Source organism: Mchenga conophoros, linkage group LG6 (genome assembly GCF_057382185.1).
Source record: "Mchenga conophoros isolate Kocher_MC1m ecotype Shallow Benthic linkage group LG6, M_conophoros_male_GT1.1, whole genome shotgun sequence".
NCBI lineage: Eukaryota > Metazoa > Chordata > Actinopteri > Cichliformes > Cichlidae > Mchenga > Mchenga conophoros.
This window is the reverse complement of record NC_140531.1, coordinates 40,128,932-40,148,114: the sequence shown is the minus strand read 5'-3', so window position 1 is coordinate 40,148,114 and position 19,183 is coordinate 40,128,932. Positions and strand designations below refer to the sequence as shown.

Below are 19,183 nucleotides of genomic sequence, written 5' to 3'. Positions count from 1 at the left end.
GTGCTGGGACTTTTTTTGCGTCCTTGGTCCCTGCTCAATTGTTTTTCACATCCGGACCGATAATTTCAGCCATCTCTCCGGGAATCTGACGACATTTGTGAGTCATACATTGATGCTATGTTGAGGCGATACTGAACTCTGATAGTGAAATGCGCTGCTGGGGCGTTGTGGTATTGTGGTGCCGTTTCCCACGTGGTGCATTATAGCTGAATAGAAAAAAGAGCGCGATCACCTGCTGGAGCCCCAGATGGCAGAGAGAGAAATCTTCCACAGAGTGAGAGAATCAGTGGAGGTGATCACAGAGGCCAGGGAGGGTCTGATATGTTTCAGCTGCCTCTCCAGAAACTCTCAGTTTAAAATGTGCCTGTTGAGGGCAGTCGTCCCTCTTTTACTGTGCAGATCTTTGAGCAGGAAGACCACCGTAACCAAATTCTGCACTGAGCTCACAGAGGCTGCAGCGCAGAATGCAGACTAGCATCACCAGCTCCATTATTTAATAATTAATTTAAAATAGTGTGTGCCTCTTTGAAGATGGTGGGAAACACTGGACTGAAGTGTGGCGTGTCCTCTTGTCCCCTCAGTTATGGAGATGCTCCAGTCGCTGCACTCCCTGCAGCAGGAGAACCAGCGGCTCCAGGACCAGATCCTCAGCCTGACGGCCAAGAAGGAGCGACTGCAGCTGCTCAACACGGAGCTGGCCGTGCCTTTCCCTCCACAGCTTCACTCCACCCAGGGCTCCATGCACACGTCCGCCCAGATCAACTTCCTGTCATCCACCCAAGGTCAGATTAAGCTCCTCTGTCCACTTTCATAAGCGAACTTCAGGGCACATAAATCCCATCGCCTTCTTTTATTTTTTTAAGCTGCATTCCTTCATCCTCCCTTTGCAGCCCCACCCGCTCACACGGATGATTTATTGATGTTAATTAACCGTAGCAACAGTTTTGATAGTACAGAAAATGGTGTTCAGTGCAAACCTGGTAGTTTTCACCCTGTGATTGTGGCTCTCATTCCTTAGACCCCCTGAGCACCAATAAGAGTCCCCTGCCCAAAAGCTGCTTCCTGAATGACACCTCCTTTGTTACCTCGTCTGAGGTGAGAAACTTTAGTTCCTTTCGTGTCTCAAAATCACCGTGCAATCCCGTCAGGCACCATTAGCAAGTATATTTGTCTTTTTTAAGCCTCTTTGTAGATTTTCTCAATTTTACGGTAAACTCAGTAAAAAGCTGCTCGCTTGCTCTCTTGTGTTTGTTCCAGGAGCTGCACTCCGGTAGTCCGTCCCGAAGCAGCTCGTCTCTTTCCTTCCAGAGCACCCCCCCTCCTCAGCAGAGCCCCGCCTCCTTCGGGCAGCCGCTGCTGAACGGCTTGAATCGAGGGTTGAACGACGGTTTGGGGGCGATCGTTCAGGCCGGCGGCTCCGCACTGCCCGTGGTGGGCGGACTCATGGCGTCTATCGCGGGAAGTCCTCAGCTGGCCGTGAACGGCGTGCTCGGCAGTCTGAACGGAGTGATCCAGTCGCCTGTGCAGAACGCTCCTCAGCCCGCGCTCCCGGCCCTGCGACCCCAACCTCCACCCCTCAACCCCCTGGCGCTGGCTCAAGGCTTTCAGCTTCCCAAGAGTGCGAGTCCGTACGTAAAAAATCTGTCTGTAAAAACCACAGAAGAAGAAAACAAGAGCCTCTAAATGAATTAACTAACTTTGGTTGTTTCAGATTTTTTTAGCATTCAGTGATTTCTTTTTCTTTTCTTTTTCTATCCTTTTGAAGCGCAGAATCCCCTCACTCCTATTTTTAAATTTTAGTGTTTCTGCCACCAGCTGGCCACGTTCTTGTCTTCCCCATAGTAGGACGTAGCGGACTGTCATGGACTGCAGCTGTCGGTGGTTCTTCTCCTGCTCTGAGGAGCTGTGGTGAGATGGACGACCACTCCACCCCCAGGTTTGCAGCAGGTGGAGAGGAGCAGGTTCATGTGCCGCCACAGCGAGCGTGACGAGGCTGCAGCAGAACCACCGCCAGCTGAAGTTGATTGGCAGGAAGAAAGACCCACTATATTTGTTTCGTCAGTTATTTATGATCACGTCTTTGCTCCGTCGGAGATTATAAACACTGTTTATTAATAGATTAGCGAGAACATGTGTGCCTGCCCACTGACCCCAAAATCTAAATCTGTGAGAAACATTTAAACTCGGTGGCGCTCTCTGACAGGTGTGCTTCCACATGTCAACATCTGTTTCAGGTCGCCGTTCCTGTCAGAGCAGCAGAAGCAGCTTCTTCTGGAGCAGCAGCAGCTGCAGCAGTTCCTCACCTCGCAGAACTTCACACCTGTAAGGACACTCGCCTCGTCGCTCTGTCGTTCTCTCTGATTTTTACATTTTCTCACAGCTTCTCTGACATTTTTCTCTATCCACATGTTTCTGACTCGTGGTGTGATGATGTCATGAAACAGATAAACAAGCATATCAGCTAAAGCTTGTTTAGCGAGGCGCGTGGCACAGACCCGTGTACCTGATAATTAAATGGCACGTATAAAGAAATGTCAAAGTAAAGCTAGAATTCGTCTGGTGAAAACTGAACCACAGATTTCTTGGATGGTCTGTTTGTACGTATAAGCACATAGTAAGATATATTATTTGCCTGATTATTGCAGCTTCATCCAATTGCATCAATTTGTCAGTCAAAGCAGCCATTCCCCTAAAGATGCAAACTTTATGCTTAAATAAAAACTCGCATGCTGTAAAGTCGGTCATACTTACTTGGGAGTGTAAGCTGAAATCAAGTGGCCATTAGAGGAACTGCAGTTTTTCCGGTGTTTGCTGCTTGGTTCGACTCATTAATAAACACTTTCATTAGCTCACTGAACCATCACAGCGATAAAATCTGTGCTGCAAAAGCTTTGAACCGAGGGCTTAAATTGATTTAGGATCAGAAAAGGAACAGAATATTTTCTCGCTCACGCCTCAGAAACGGAGCAGCTCTCTGATGTTTGGTCGTGACGGGAACACCGAGCAAATCAGGGCTATTTGAATAAGCGCTAACATCAGGGGCAATCTCACGCGTTATTTTTAGACTCATTCAGAAATCCTGTTCAGTAAAAACTAACTTTTTACAAAGAATTTATTACTGTCTGTAACTCAGGAACTTGCTGTAACACATTTTGAAGTTGGGAGATTAATACTGTGATATTAACCATTAGCAAGACCTCATATAGAGATACTAACCGATTCAATTATGTTAGTTAAGAAAGAGATTGTACCAACAATAATGTTTTGTGTCGAAGTGAACCAGCCGCCCTTATTTGACATGCAAAGTGAGGAAAGCTTGGTGGGGTGCAAACCAGTCAGGCACTGTAAATATAGGAACCAGTGGGTTTCCTGTTTGACTGTAAACTATAAGTACTTTGATATAATAGACTAAAGACAGCGGGGAACTGGATACTTTCACTTTTCTGTTAGACGAGGCGACAGTGAAACAGAACGACTAAACATTTGTTTACAGTTTTTACGTCCAATTTTTAAAAAATAAAATAAAACACGTGCAGTTTGAAAATAAACGTACTTGTGAGAGTTCCCACTCACACACATGAAGTACGGTCAATGTGAACTGCTCCAGGTTTTCCTGAGATAAGGTGTGTTATCAGTTATCAGTCTGTTACTAACGCCAATCCAGTAACAGCAGAGCGAGGCAGTGCACTCGCCTCTGTAGCTGTTTGTCCTTCTGGCAGGAACCCTGTAAAAATCACTCGCTGCCACTCCTGTCCCCGGGTGCTCTCCACTGCTCTTAAGTTAGCTTAGACTACTTGACCCTGAATTCGACAAGCGCAGGTGCATCCTCGCCCAGACACCTGAGCTGGACTCTTCCAGACATGCCTCAGCATTTCTGTTCTGCTATTTTTGATGGAAGCTGCTTTAAAGAACCCAGAGCAGATGAGGGTGCCAGGAAACCTGACAGAGGAGTGCTGCTCAGTTATGGCAGCGTGATTGTTCAAAGTACGATTGTTTTATACAAATATCCCCAAACTTAAACAGAAACTGGCATTTCCTGGAAATCCTTGAATGCAGTTCAAAGGAAAAACACTTGTGAGGCTCTCCTCTACAAGGCCTAAAAGCATGTAACTCAAGGGTGATGAAGGCCAGATGGCTCAAACAGGAAAGGGAGTAACAGCGGAGGTCATTGAGGAGAAGATGCAAAACCCCATCAAAGATCACAAACACGCAGTGGCTCCAGGGGACAGTTTTCATTGTTTTTAACAGTCAGTTTGAACATAGAGACGCTCTTTGTCCACGCTGTCATTCCCAGCAGGAGCTACATGACCGGCAAATACACAGGTGAACAAGAGTAGCATTGTGTCCAACACTGCCCCCTGGTGACGGTCTGCCGCTTCTGCTCGGCGTTTACAGACTCCCAGCACTGTCAGCCCCCACACAAACCCCCATCAGCGCCTTTTCTCTGCTCGTCCCTTAAAGCCGCTCTCCTCTCATCCTCCTCCAGGAGCAGCAGGCCTTGGTGTGCCAGATGTTGCAGCAGCAGTGTCAGCGGGAGCTGCAGCGCCTCACGCTGACAGGAGCTCTCGCCTCCACCCCCAACTCACCCATGATTGCCCAGTCACCCAACCTGCTGTCCTCAGCTACAGCCTCCCCCCTGCAGGGAGGCCAAGGAGGCGGGCTCTTCGGGCTGCAGGAGAACACGCTTCACAAACCCGGAGTGAGTAATACTCGTGATTGTCCTCCTGAAAAACTCCAGGAACCAAGAAACTCAACAGCTCACTTCCAAGAGTTTTTATCAATCATTGACAAAAGAGTAGATAAAAGTTAATGACATGAAGTAGTGCCATATAAACACATGGGCAGAAGAGGAGAAACACTCAGTGCATCGTGGGAAAGTCCTCCAGCAGCCTTAGCGTATTGTAGCATATCTAAGGGAAGGTTCAGGGTCACCTGATGCAGCTCTAACGATCTGCTTTATCAAAAAGGTTCAAGCCTGGTCTTAAAAGTAGACAGGGTGCCTGTCTCCTAAATCCAAACTGGGAGCTGTGTCTGTGTAGGTTCTCAGTCATCCAGGTAATTTACGGAGCAGAACTTGAAGAAGTCCAGTCGCTTTCCTTTTCAAGCTTCATAGGAAACTGGTAGCTGGTTCCTCAGAAGAGTGCCTGAAAGCTGAAGGCTCAGATCCTCCTTTTAGAAAGAGCTACACGTAAGCTGCAGTCTGAGGGCAAAGTGCTCTGTTGGGGTGATACGATACCACGAGGTCTTTAAGATAAGATGGAGCCGTTTAGATCCAGCTCTGGAGCTAATGAAGAGAAGCTGAAATCTAAAATGTTCCACCCACCTCGGTAACACGTCCCACAAGTCCTTAAAATCCGCTTAAAATCCATGCGAATATTTTATGTCTTTACAAATATTTGTCCTATTCCTACCCTACATTCACACTCACAAATTTTCTGCATTTATATCAAAGCTCGATTTTTCATATGTGAATAAAAAGATCTGACCAATCAAAGCACTCCATTTAGCAGTGCAGCTCAAAACGTGCACTGGTGCTGTATATACTTTACTACGTGTGGTTAAATAGTACAGTTTAACACACAGCTCCATGCTGCTCCGGTCAGTCGGCTCTCTGAAATCATTTCTCTGCCTCCTCAGACGTGATCCCAACTCGAACTGACCCGCTGACATCATGAAATACATATGAAAGCGGCCGTGATACAGATTCAGCTCCTGGATCAAACCACGAAACCTCATACAGACTTTTCAGTGTGTGAAGGCGCTTACGCAACAAGCTCGCATCTGAAAAACTCTGAATTTCATGTAGCTACGCGCTCGGGGTGTAGTGGCCTCAAGTCCACATTTATTTCGCCCATATCTGGACGTCCTGTTATACTTCAGATGAAGGTGAAGATGTGCTGGAAACCCTCTGCTCTCTGTGTTTTCAGGCTACTGGAGAGAAAGGTGGAGACAAGAATGGCTGATGTTTCTCCACAACACGCGAGCAGCTCCGATGAAAACATCAGGCATGACGTGCCGCCTTGAAGAGGTCAAATTTCCAGGACTTTCTCCTTCTCTGTCGTCTTTATCTTAAGCCCTCTTTTATGAATGTACAACAGGATGGACTTTAATGTCAAGGTGAAGTTTTTCGTGTTTTGAAATTCTTGATATCAGAGGTTCTTCTCATAGGGTTTTTTTTGTGTGTAGGCAGCTTTCAGAGAGCATGAATACAGTGGTCTCTTCTTAAATTGCACTAATTTGTTAGCTAGACCAATGGGGCTGCTGATGAAGGCAGAGTTCATGAACCGAAGGTCTGAGTCTCTCTTCTCTGACCTCCCAAGCACTGACTGTTCATGAATTCCCTCCAGAGTTTCCATTCAGTGCGTCAGCGAGGAAAAAAAGCAAGAAAAAAAAAAAAAAAGCGGACTTCTGCCACTTCCTGCAACCTCAACTGTCTTCCTCAATATTGTGTCTTCCCTTTGTGTTCACCCCACTCAATTTCATCCAGATCTTCTATATGTGAAGCCTCTCACGGGCACTTATTATGTAAAGGGTCAACATACAATCATTTTTGATGTGTGGTTAGTGGCATTTCGACATTAAGCTAGTTATTACCTCAGACTTTGTATTTTTCATTGTTGACTTTTGTGCAGACTCATTACCACAATAGCCTTCACTGGATATAAAATGCCCACCAAAAAGATATCTTGGTGTTTGCTCTAAGGTATTAACTCATGTAAATGTAAAAATGACACAGCACCTGCGTGTCCAGAAAGCCGCCATCGTCTGCGGGCGAGCGCCGGGTTTTGTTCCAGACCACCACCAGAGTTTCTCAAGACTTTTATATCCTTCTAGTTGCTGTCGAGATTAAGCGGACGAAACCAAACATTTGGAAATTGTAAGTAAGAAATTAATAGTTTTTTCCTAAACAAGTGTGCACTTTGCATGTTAGTAGCTAACAGAGCAAATTAGCCATCAACACAGTACCTTCTAAAGGATGCTCGGTACTTCATAGGTCGCTAGGGACTAACAGGTTTTTGATTTTTCTGAGTATTTTGCACTCCTGTCCTGAAGTGTCAGTCTTTTACTGTCATACATAGATATTCCTTTCATGTCCACCAACTAGCTGTTCTTTTAGCAATACTGGATAGATAATGCCTTAATGATGTTAGATTTACAGAGGAAACCACGAGCCCAAAGGCTCACTCTCTTCTCGTCTTTCTTTGATAACGTGTTTTTTTTTATTGCGGGTACACGGAGGGTCGCGTTGTCCGACGAAAGCACTCTTCCTAAGCCCATTTATATACTTTTGATAGCTGACTGATAATTTCAACAGTGGAAAAACGTGTGAAGCGTATAGTGGTGACTAAAGTGTCAAAGCATTTTCTATTGTGCGTTTTGTGTTGGAATGTTTTTGAGTTGTTTGTGCTTCAGAGACCTGAGAAAAAGGACTTGTAGAGAATCTGCACAGCAGTTTGAACCGCTCGTAATGAAAGTGCTGCAGAAACAGAATCGATGTAGGAAACAGGGAGGCTGCAGGGCGACCGGGGGCAGCTGTGGCATTTTGGGTTTTTTACATTTTCTTTCACAACTCACAAAATAGTTGCATCAAAAACATGACATATGTTGCAGTTTCAATTAAAACTGCACCAGTTTATCGTCTGTGGTGTAGACGAGCAGAAACTAGACGTTTGATATGTTTTTTGAGAAGACTTTTAAAACTTCATCTTCTAGCTTTCATTCCTTCTGTGTCAAAATGATGCTCTAATGTAGCATGACTGAACGATCTGCGTTTCCTCTTTCTGCGCAGCATTAAAATAGACAAAAGGCAACAATTTGGACACGAGCTCGTTAATCCTGCCGGCGTGTCGTCGTCCTAGCTTTCTGATTGGATACATTAGCGTTGGGTGTTACAGGTGTCCCTGGTCTCCCCTAATAAGCTTTTCCTTCCACTTTATGAGGCGACACCTCCGCTTAGCTCAGTTTTACTAACAAAGGCTCGTCACCATTTCACCTTTTTCGCCCTCAAATGAAGGGATTATTTAATCTCCTCCTTCCTTCATTTGTCACTCTGTTTGGAGTCTTGAACATGAACTCCCATACATGTGATATCTATTTTTATTTTATTTTATTTTATGTTGTTAGCAGCTCATGTAGACATCAGAAGCTTCACGCAGCTCAATGGTTGGTGATAAATACTGTAGCAATGACAGAAGGAGAATGTTGACAAAGACATGAGCCAACGTGACTCCTGCTGGGAGGTCTGCAATTTACCAAGTATGACCAGCGCGACCACACGATCGCCTGCAGAGCGGCGCGAGGGATTTCTGAAACAGTTTCTTTCTCATGTTGCACTGGGGCGCTTTGGCCCAATTGTAAAATGTTTTTTTTGTTTGTTTGTTTGTTTTTTTGAGATCCGAGTTGTATACTTTAATATGTTTGTGTAAAAACACATTCATTCTTTTAAGCTTTGAAGTTTGGGTAAAGATAATTCATGTTATGAATGTCGTACTGTGTATCTTTTATGTATTGCAACATTTAAGCACCTGGCTCCGAGTGACGTCTGATGGACGGCAAAGTTAACTATCGGGATATGAATTGCATGAAATGCAGTGATGTCTCTCAAATGTATCGCTAAATACCAAGTAATAGCTATGCATAATTTTAAATGCATTGTTCCCTGAAGAGAAAAAAAAAGGAAATGAAATGAGCACTGAATTTAAAAGGACAAGCACGTTGTCATTGTACAGTGTATTTGTTTGAGAGAATCGATTGAAGCAAATTTGACGATATTCAGATTAAAATCCCTGTAAAGTATTTTGATATTTTTGTGTGTAAAATTAAAAGGACAGATTAAGACAACTTTTTTTTGTCAATAAATGTATTTTACTGAGTTCTTTGACATTTTCTCTTGGATGTCGAGTGATTTAACTGTGGGTGTATTTTACTCACCGTAAAGGAATCGACTTCAGGTAAAGTGAACACATTGACTTTACACCACTATGAGAAATACAGAAAGTGAAGAAAAATGCTTTCTATCTTACGTGCTGTAAAGTTTATGAAAAGTTCACCTTTTTTGGAGGTTTATTAGAAATGAACTGATTTATTCATGTTAAAATGGGAAGACAATTAAAATGACTTTCAAGACGTGCTTTAAAGGATTTTAGGGTTTCTGCGAGCCTCATGTCCTCAGTTCGATGAGTCCTGATGGCAAAATTAGACTAAGCTTGCAGTCAGAAGGGCCCTGCATGAGGATCTAAGGATGTGGGTTTGACTCTTAAGGGGTCAGCAGTCCTGGTATGAAGTTTGGGGTTACACCCAGTTGGCCATTTGATTAATACCAGTGGTAAAATGAGGGCCCAGGTTTATGTGGTGTCATCTGTTGAACCAGTAAGACTCCAAGCTGTTGCTTTCTGAACCAGTCGTGATGTCCAGCATCACTGAGACTCTACCGGACCTCACGGGAAGGTTTGTTTATCGTCGGCGTTGTGAAAGGACACCGAGTCTGTAAAGTTTTACCAGAAAAGCAAACAAGAAATAAAAAGGGATCGGAAATTGAACCTTGCGTGGTTTCATCAGCACCACGTGATTTTAGGCTCCAATTTAATGACGTTTACGTTGTTCAAAAATATTGAATTTTTTTTCACCTCAGGCAACGTTTGGAAAGTAAGTCTGGTGACCTCTGCGTGGCTTTTAAAACTTTTTTATTTTATTTATTTATTACTCTTAGTCTGAAAATGTTTCCCCTTTCATTGGGTCTATGTGAGGATTCATCCTTTATTAATCTCATAATACGTATCATATTTATAGGGAGAACATGCACATACACACCAACATAAGCACTGCATCATCATGATGCTATTATCAGACCGTGAAAACAATTATATAAAGTTATTATGTCATTTTGACATACTGAATAACCTTTTTTATATCTGTTTAATAAGGCAAGCTTTAGACTTCATAAGGGTCATGTAACATAATGGTTTGTGAACGTTAATAAAATATTTACTAATACTGACTTTCTTGCTTTAAGTTGAGGAAAGCCCATCAGGATGTGGGGGGTCACTAAACATGACTGATCCAAGTCTGTGTTAGCTTACTACTTACGTGCTTACTTTTTCTATTTTTTCTGCCCATAGATAAACGAAAATATAAATTATGGTTATATGACTGATGTCCCCCACATTAAAAACACGTTTTTAATGAAAATTATTTAAGTGCAGAAAAAATCCCTGAAATGTATATATTTTAAAAGAACAAAAAACAAATTTACTCTCATTAATGTGGAATCTCGTTTTCACTTGGAAATAAAAAGCTTTTGATGTCATCTTCACATATGTGATTTCTTCACTAGTTTAAGTCATTCATGTGTGTTCTTTTAAAAAAATGCGCTAGTGGACTTCCACGCATTCAGGGTTGATATCTGAGTAATGAAGCAGTCAGTCATTCATTAACGACTGGTGTGTACATTATTATTTATTGCAGCTGTGAGCGATATAACGATGGATGCAGCGCGTGGGAGGAAGTTGAGGAGGAGGAGCGGTGAGACAGGGGGCGTGTCCTCATCGCGGGGAGGCTTTTACAGCCCAATCAGCTTGCATTGTCAGCCATATTGTAACTTTTACTGAAGTCGGTTCAAGTTTTGTGAACCAGCTGTGCGCGGATTTCCTCTAAAGGAGCATCAGGAGCTGGAGTACAAGCGGCCCGCAGCAGCATGAACACAGCCCGGTTTGTAGTCGCCATGCGCAGAGGAGGTGCGCAGACCTTCCGACGACCTCAGCTCCTCCTGGCTGCTTATTCTCCCACAGTGAGTCTGCCTGCCGAGTGTTCGTGTTAATTATTGTGTTATCAGCTGTTCGTGTTGCTCTCGTTGCTGCTGCGGCCGTATTTAAAGAATGCTGAGTCACGGTGGGACATCCACGGAGCAGACTGCCGACATTTCCCGATTTCTTTCTTCTTTTTTTTCTGTGCAAACAAACAACCTGACGCGCCCTCCTTCAGTCACCTTTAGCCCCGATGCTCTGTGAGAGTCAACCTGCAGGTACAGCACGTGAGGGCTTGGTCCCCCTCACGTGCACGCACTGGAGTTATAAAATATCAGGATGGATGCGGAGCAGTCGTTCCCTTCTCGACGTCTTAGTGTTTCGCATTTTTGTCACACTTAAAGTTTCACATCAAACACATTTTAATATTAGTCAAAGATAACGAGAGTAAAAACAAAATGCACTTATTAAATGAGGATTTCTTCCAAACTCACCTGCCCTGTGTAAAGGAGTAACCGCCCCCTAAATTGGCCCACCAATCTTTGCTGAATTGATTTAATTCAGACACTTTTGGGGGTTTCCAGCATGAGATGATTTCGGATAACCTTAATCAGATATATGGCCAGACTTTGACTAGACCACCCAGAGGTGGACCTGCTGGTGTGGTTTCTGGATGGTTGTCCTGCTTCATTCATTCTCCTTCAGGATTTCCTGGTAGAGAGCAGAATTCATGCTTCCAGCAGCCACAGCGAGTCGTCCTGGAACAGCAGAGCATCCCCAGACCTTCACACTTCCACCACCGTGTTTGACTGTTGGTTTGATGTTCTTCTAATGGGGCAATTGTGGCTCGAGTTCGCCTTGTAATCGGAAGGTTGCCGGTTCGAGCCCCGGCTTGGACAGTCTCGGTCGTTGTGTCCTTGGGCAAGACACTTCACCCGTTGCCTACTGGTAGTGGCGCCAGTGTCCGTCAGGTTTCTGTCAGTGCGCCCCAGGGTGGCTGTGGCTACAATGTAGCTGCCATCACCAGTGTGTGAATGTGTGGATGACTGGTTCTGTAAAGCGCTTTGGGGTCCTTAGGGACTAGTAAAGCGCTATACAAATACAGGCCATTTACCATTTCTAATGAAATGCTATTTATCCCAGATGTCACAGGACCCAAACCTTCCAAAAAGTTCTGCTTTTATCTCGTCAGTCCGCACAATTTTTTTTCCCAAGACTCTTGTGGGTGGTCGAGATGTTTTTTTTCGGTCAGCAGTGGTTTTCTCTGTGGAGCCCTCCTTTTCACCCAGTCTCTTTCTTGTTGTTGAATACCAAACTTCACTGAGGCAAGTCGGTTCCACAGATGTTGTTCTGGTTTCTCCTGTGACCTCCTGGATGAGTCTGTGATTCACTGGACTCTGTCAGAAATGGCTTTGTAACCCTTTCCACACTGGATATGTAAAGCGCTTTGGGGTCCTTAGGGACTAGTAAAGCGCTATATAAATACAGGCCATTTACCATTTACCATCACATTTAGTCATTTCTGGTGACCTTTACCGTCTGAAAGCAACCACTCCGCTGGAGACTTCAAAACAGGCGATGCCATGGTGACTGTCCATCTTTTAGAGGACTTCAGAGGAACTGCAGTTTGTGACAGTCTGGGTTGGCTTCATTTTTCAGCTCCAGAGGTTAAAAAACTTAAACTATAATCAGAAAGCACTAATCTGACTTCCCAGTCCCACTTCCTCTTTTTCTTTGTGGAGTTAAGCTTGAGTGTAAAAATGTAGACCCACTTATTCAAAGTTTTTACATTATTATTCATTTGTTTGAGTTTTTTTATCCAGTGGAACCAAAACAGTGACATCACAGCGATTACAGTGTAATGTTGTGATGTAAGCAAAACAAGTTTAACATACGTTTTTAATTTGTGTTCTCAAAGTAAACCTGAAGGAGTTTGTGTGATTGCGAATGCCTCGGGTCATGTGAGGCAGCACTCCATCACTCTGATTGTTATTCAAACAGCCCTCTGAGAGCCTGGAGTTGTGTTTTGGTTTATACCACACAGGATGTGTCACTGCAGGATGTTGTGGTATCCATTAGTGTGGACGATAAGTTAAGTTTGTGTCTCACTTTGTGCCCCAGGTTCAGTGCTGTCTGGAGTCGACCCAGGCAGTCCCTGCCGCCCGGCTTCCCTACAGGGTGAAGCTGTCTGCTGGAAAACACTACGCCTGGTGCGCTTGTGGCCACAGCAAGAAGCAGGTGAGGCTCAGGTTTCAGAGACACTTGGGGCTGGAGGGTCATCTGGGGTAAAAGCTAATGCAGCTCATCAATCACGTAAAGTTTCGCCTCATTTACTCCTGTTTACGTTCCCACCCGTCTGAAAGCCACGCTTTAAGAAGCACCGTGCTGGTTGAGACCAACTGGTGCTTGATGAGGTCCCAGTAACATAAAGGAAACTGGATTAACTCTAATCCATCGTCGGTGTCTGGGCTTTGTGCTTTCATTTCAGTGTGTCCAGGAAAAGAAAGAAAAGACCCTCTGGTTTACACGTGATCCTTTCCTTTATGATAAACACCTGACTGATGTTTAAACGGCATGAAAAACCTAACCATGCACAGATGTGATCACTTCGATTTATCTGGGTTGAATTTGGCCCGTCTCTCGGGCACCTCTGGACCCCTCAGTGGAGGACCATGTGACCTCTAACCTCACAGAGAGCAAAAATGTTAACTTTTACTTAAAACTGACCTCAGTTCTGTATCAGGGATCATCACTGGTGATGAAGACTGCTCACCAGCAACAACCAATTTCAGTCCACAGTTTCAAAGTCCTAATGTGTCAGCTGAGGAGCGACAGCAGGAGACCTTTCAGTCTGTCTTATTAGCAGCTTATAGCCGGGTTCATCCACAGTGATTGCTTACTGCCATACGTCTGCGGCACATGCATCCTGTCATTTTTAGGCTAATAAAAGTAAGTTTCAAGTTTGTGTCTTCAACCCGCTTTTTTTCCCTCTTCTTCAGCCTTTCTGCGACGGCACTCACACGAAAAAAGCTCCGAGTATCTCTCCTTTTCGCTTCACCCCCGAGAAAGACAGGACAGTCCTGCTGTGCGCCTGCAAGCAAACCAAAAACGCTCCATACTGCGATGGCTCGCACCTCAAAGTCATCTACCAGGATGTAGTGAAGTATCTGAAAGGCATCTTTAAATGATGTCTTTTTACAGGAAATGATGCATCATAATCATGTTATCCAATAGTTTTATCATGTTAAAAAAATTATATTTTTTTTATATTAAAATCATGTAATGCTGCTTTGTTTGTTTTGGGTAAATCAGATGGAGTTTTTGTTGTTATAAACTGCTTTTGTATGTTAACCTTTCAGACAAGTATATATTCCATTAAAATGCTTTGTGGGAAAACTTTGTGTTAATGTCACAATGACATCACCTGAGGCAGCATTTCCAACACCTCCTGCGTGACTCCAGACCTCCTGAGTCGGCCCCTTAGAGGAGTTTCTACTAAAGTTTTGGTAACCTTTGAAAGTCTAGTGTGTTGGCTTTAAAATGTATTCTTGTATGCACATGATAAAACGTAACGGGTAGGCAGGAGAAGGTTAAACCATGTGCACTATGTGTTTTTGTAAATCTGCTTTTGGTGCTGTCCAAATAAAAATTACAAATGTTTTTCTTCTTTTTATGGAGACTTTTTTTCTTGTGTGAAGATCTTTAACTCCACTGAATTACTCATTGAACGGACCAATCACAATAGCTAATTTCATCAGTGCTGTATTCAGTTTATCCAGTGTGGTACTGAGTCACAGTCAGATTACTGCTTTTGTCCAGGGGTGGATCAAAAAGGGTGGCATGGGGTGGCTTGTGCCACCCTAAAATGATCTCTTGCCACCCATAGTGCCACCCTAGTTTTGCATATGACAGTGTTGTTTATTAACAGATAAGATAGCATTAACACTTTGAGCCTGGCTATTCTAAAACTGAATACATTGCATAGTGTCCCCCCCCCCCACCACCACCACCACCACCATTAGCACCATAGCGCAAACAATTTTAAAAATTTAACCATGTAACAATTTGATTTGTCTAACAAAAAACAGTGAAACTTAAGTTAGACTTGTGTGTGTAAATGTGGTGCAGCAATATATTTATAAATATATTTATTATAAAGGTTATACAGTACATAAAATCACGTTTTAAGTAACTGAAATGTTTAATCATGTGGGCTACAGAAAATAATTAAGACTATATTTATATGAAACGTGTATACTTACTGCATTTGAATCTGCATATGTGTTGTTTATTTTGGTTTTGTTTTTTTTTTTTAAAGTTTTGATTTTGCCACCCCATTAGATTTCCATGCCACCCTAAGAATATTTTTCTTGGTCCGCCCCTGCTTTTGTCAGATAGAAACAGCATTGTATGTTAAATATAATTTCTGTGTTGTTATTTGAGGTCAAATGCAATAAACTTGGTAAATATGATATTTTGCTTGTTTAGTTTCACATGAAATCTGACACTATGAAATAATTTTGAAAAAGGCAGCTATATTCTATTTATCTGCTTTGGCTTTGAGCTAATCCTCAAAATAAGAAAATAATAATCAGTCAGCCTTGTTTATTCTATCTAAAGCTTTGTTAAATATTTTTTAGCATATCCACTTTGACCTGCACTCTGAAGTGTTTTGTGTGGAAAGTATAATCGTTAATATTTTGCCCTTTGACCCATTTTATTTGAAATATTATTTTTGAAGAGTACCATTATTATGATTTACTCAATCTTCAGTTAATCAGTGTATTAGACCAGTTCAGCCAAAGGAAAGTTATCCCATAGTAAACATTAAACATGGGAATATCACACATTTCGTACTAAAACATTATTTTTGGTCACATAGACGCTTCATATACTTTAGAAATTTACACATTTGTCTCACAACACAGGTTGTTTCGAGAGCAAATGATCAGTATTTGTCTAAGATGTGTGTGTGTGCTGATATTGTCCCAAGAGTTTCTACATAAAGCCCTGAGTATAGTTGGAGACGGAGAGCACCTGCGCCCCCTGAAGGCCTTTCTGTGTATGGCACCTTTGTTCAAGTCGTTTGTTAAGGGTTAACCTGTGGAGAGGCTTTTGAAACTGTATTTCAATAAACTATCTTCTGGAATCTGAAGCTGCATCTCTGTAGGAATAGTTTTAAAAAGTTTCGTTTAGAAACAGATTAGTTGCTCTTCCGCTCCAGGTTTTGACACAATTGTGTATTTCGTGTAAAGTTTCTCTACATGATCTGCTGAACTATATTTTGCAAACTATTTATCTGACATTTTCAAATAAAATTTGGGATTATTTTATAATTATTGGTATTATTATTAGTTTAATTTTACATTGTCTAGTTTGCTTTTGACGTGTACTTAAAAAATAAAAGAAAAAAAATAGTAAAAAAAATGGGACGCAATTTATTAATAGTAGCATGTATTTTTTTTAGTCTTTATTTTGTATATAGGTTAAATTGATATTATTGATTGTGTTAGCTTCTTTCTTCTGTCCCTAAAGAAATTTAGTTGTTTGTACGTGTTATTGTCGTATTTCATCTTTTTCTGTGTGTTTCATTGAATCACAGAAGGATTTCATTCAAGAGAGTAAAAAATACATCCTATTCTCTGCTGTTTTTAAAATTTTGTTACATACTTACAGCATAGCTCATATTTTCAAAGCTTGTGACTTATAAATATTGGTAAAATAATGTATAAATCTATACATTATACTTCAATTTTGGTCCTCCATATATCCAAATCAGTTCCATTCAGTCTGCCTTTCTCCGACATGTGCCCGGTGATTGGTTGAGCTATTAACACGTGACTGTTGAGGACGCTAGCAGCTTCAGTTAGCTGTCTTGCGTCTCCGAGTTTATGTTTTGCTTTTCTGTCTCCGTTTGACTCTCCTTGCTTGCGGTACTTGTCTCCAACGTTTGTCGCGTGATTCTTAAATTGTTGCTGGTCAGCTGGTGTCAGAAGCTGATCTTCCTTCAGCTGTCAGAGGAAACATGAACACGGTGGTGACCAAATTAGAGCCCAAATGGATCAGTTTCACCTTCAGGCACCCTTGGTTAGCCGCTACGGCAGTCTCCAAGGTAATCGCTGCACATGTTAGCCTCTCTAAATGTGATGCAGACTGCTGCTGCACTGTTAACGGGCCATTTGTTTTCACACACATTAAAAAGTAATGCACTGGAGAAACTGTACCACATTTAAGCTAACCAACTCACGCAGAGCCAAGTTTGTATTTTTATTTTCCCCAAACTGGAAATAGAAAACAGATGTTTGACATCGCAGCTCCTCCAGCTGCTTTAATGGAGGTTAGAGGCCTCATTGGTTAGATTTTAATTAGTCTACAGGCATTCTTACACTAACATAGAAATCACGTGGGGAACTGTAGGTTTAATATGAATTTTGAGCAGTATTGTATGTACCCTCAAGGCCTGTAGCCTTCTATGAACTTCAGTAATATCAGTATGAGAGCTTGCTTGTTTATGTAAGTGGAGATTTTATATGTGTGAATGCATAAGTGTACCCAGGAAGGATAGCTGAAGCCAAGGCTGATGAGGAGGAAACAAACTAACACAGAGACAGTGAAAATCAAGCCCCCACCACATTGGATGGTATTCCTAATAAACTGGCTTAATGTATTTTAAAAGAAGTTTGCCTCTTCCTCAGGTCAAGCTGTCCACACGTCCTCCTGAACCAGTCATCCCAGCTAAGAAGCCTTTCAAGGTGGAGCTGGTTGGTGGGAAGCGTTACTCGTGGTGCACCTGTGGGCACAGCAGGAAGCAGGTGAATCCCTACACCAGGGGTGCCCAACTCCAGGTCCTGCCGCTTTTAGATGCATCCTTGTTGCGACACACCTGAATCAAATGAATGGCTTGTTACCAGGCTGTTGCCAAACGTGATAGCATGCTGAAGAGGTAATCCAATAATTTGATCCAGCTTTGTTGGAGTAGGGATGCATCTAAAAGCTACAAGACAGAAGCTCTCACGGACTGGAGTTGGACACCCCTGCCCTACACAATCATTCGCTTTCTTTTGTTGGTCAAATTCAGGGTTCACGCTGGAGCCTATGGCAGCTTCACGGGTGTTTTATTCAGTCATTATCTCAGCATCGTAAACATAAATGTTGCTTTGTTTTTTGTTTAATAAATTAAGAAAAATTATAACATTTTAAAGAGTAAAGTTTCAGATTATTTTCAGATCTATTGGTTTCATAATTCCAAAACAATCCGATCCATTTATAACGCTGAAAGCTTTTTTCTGTAGCATATAAAAATTTAAAACAGTTTTACACATTACACATTGTTTCTTGTTTAAATGAGTGTTTAATTTTTGATTTCTTTCAGCCTTTCTGTGATGGAAGCCACAAAACCCGAGCCCAGGGCCTCTCCCCGCTACGCTTTGTCCCAGAGAAAGACGCCTCGGTTTGGTTGTGTGGATGCAAACACACACGCAACCCGCCCTACTGCGACGGCACGCACAAGGAGCACTTCATTGTGTCTGCTCCGCTACATGAACCAGCAGAGTCCTGAGGGTGGAGGGGGGTGCGTTTCCCATCAGTGTTTTCATCAGTTCGACTTTCATGACAAAGACACTGTTGCAGTCACATTAGGATGACTTTACGGTAAAACAGCGAGCAGTTTATACTGGGGGTATTTAGCGAATCGAAGATTCCTGCGGAAACAACCCGGCAGGCGCTCCATGAAGAAGTTGGGATGCAGTGCTATGCTGGCCTTGATTTTGAAGCTCCAGTTTTATGTCCATGAGATGAAATTAGAGTTGGTGGCAGGCTGTGACAGTCATTAGCCCACACTGCTCACTCCACAGAGACAAGTCACTCTCTTCTTTCCACTGAACTTTTGAATGGTGTATGTAAAGTAAAAATAAACAGGGCAGTCTGTACTCTGAGCTGATGTCTTTGTTAAGGTTTTAAATAATAATACAAATGTCATTCTCATGGCTCTAGCTGGGAAATCTGTTTAACAGGACTTTTGCTAAAGCAGCTCTGGCCCCATGTCCTGCCCCTTCAGGATATCAGTTTCTCCAGTTAGAACACATTCCACTGAAGAGGCAAGAACAAGATGAGCCACTTAAGGCTCACAGATCACTGCCATCTGGTCATCCCTCCTAATTTTTCTCTGGTTTTGCATTTTGCTGGGGTCCTTCTGACTACTTGTAGCATGAGACAGTACCTGCACTCAATTCGGGTTGCACAGGTTTTCCAGCTGCTCCATGATAGCACATCTAAACGAGCCATCATGGGGTTTGATGTCTCCAGCACAGTTTCAAGACAATGAAGGAGATACCAGTAAACAGATGCGAGGAGCGATGTAGAAGAGCTTCAACCCAGTAGCAGGACTGGTATCTGCGCACGAGGAGCACTACCAGAGCTTTACAAAGTGACCTACAGCAAGC

At 42.8% G+C, this 19,183-nt stretch overlaps 2 protein-coding genes across 4 annotated transcripts in view; both read left to right on the top strand.

The window, feature by feature from the left end:
* The window catches only part of LOC146573313 (protein AF-17-like), a 33,464-nt gene extending 24,583 nt beyond the window's left edge, over positions 1 to 8,881 (top strand). The window contains exons 15-20 of the mRNA XM_085278048.1: positions 582 to 782; positions 1,019 to 1,095; positions 1,258 to 1,628; positions 2,235 to 2,322; positions 4,487 to 4,699; positions 5,928 to 8,881. Of these exons, the coding sequence (XP_085134174.1) occupies positions 582 to 782; positions 1,019 to 1,095; positions 1,258 to 1,628; positions 2,235 to 2,322; positions 4,487 to 4,699; positions 5,928 to 5,963 (986 nt within the window). The 3' untranslated portion in view covers positions 5,964 to 8,881. The remainder of the gene's footprint in view (positions 1 to 581; positions 783 to 1,018; positions 1,096 to 1,257; positions 1,629 to 2,234; positions 2,323 to 4,486; positions 4,700 to 5,927) is intronic.
* Positions 8,882 to 10,553: 1,672 nt separating this feature from the next.
* On the top strand, positions 10,554 to 18,676 carry LOC146573312 (uncharacterized). Of its 3 annotated transcripts, XM_085278053.1 has the most exons (4): positions 10,554 to 10,786; positions 12,864 to 12,980; positions 17,438 to 17,554; positions 18,115 to 18,676. In XM_085278053.1, exons 1-4 carry the CDS (start codon positions 10,694 to 10,696, stop codon positions 18,298 to 18,300), a joined length of 513 nt encoding a protein of 170 aa, XP_085134179.1. In that variant the 5' UTR covers positions 10,554 to 10,693; the 3' UTR covers positions 18,301 to 18,676. The 3 variants fall into 3 exon arrangements, with proteins under 3 accessions (XP_085134179.1, XP_085134176.1, XP_085134177.1); XM_085278050.1 differs by lacking the exons at positions 17,438 to 17,554; positions 18,115 to 18,676 and adding an exon at positions 13,742 to 14,402 and having other exon boundaries at positions 10,569 to 10,786; XM_085278051.1 differs by lacking the exons at positions 10,554 to 10,786; positions 12,864 to 12,980 and adding an exon at positions 16,585 to 16,854.
* The last annotated feature ends 507 nt before the right edge of the window (positions 18,677 to 19,183 follow it).

Bases quoted from the DNA above. Each gene is read 5' to 3' on its own strand.
- LOC146573312 (XM_085278053.1), top strand. From the start codon at position 10,694: ATGAACACAGCCCGGTTTGTAGTCGCCATGCGCAGAGGAGGTGCGCAG. The intron at 12,981-17,437 runs GTGAGGCTCAGG...CCTCTTCCTCAG, and splicing joins GTGGCCACAGCAAGAAGCAG to GTCAAGCTGTCCACACGTCC. The intron at 17,555-18,114 runs GTGAATCCCTAC...GATTTCTTTCAG, and splicing joins GTGGGCACAGCAGGAAGCAG to CCTTTCTGTGATGGAAGCCA.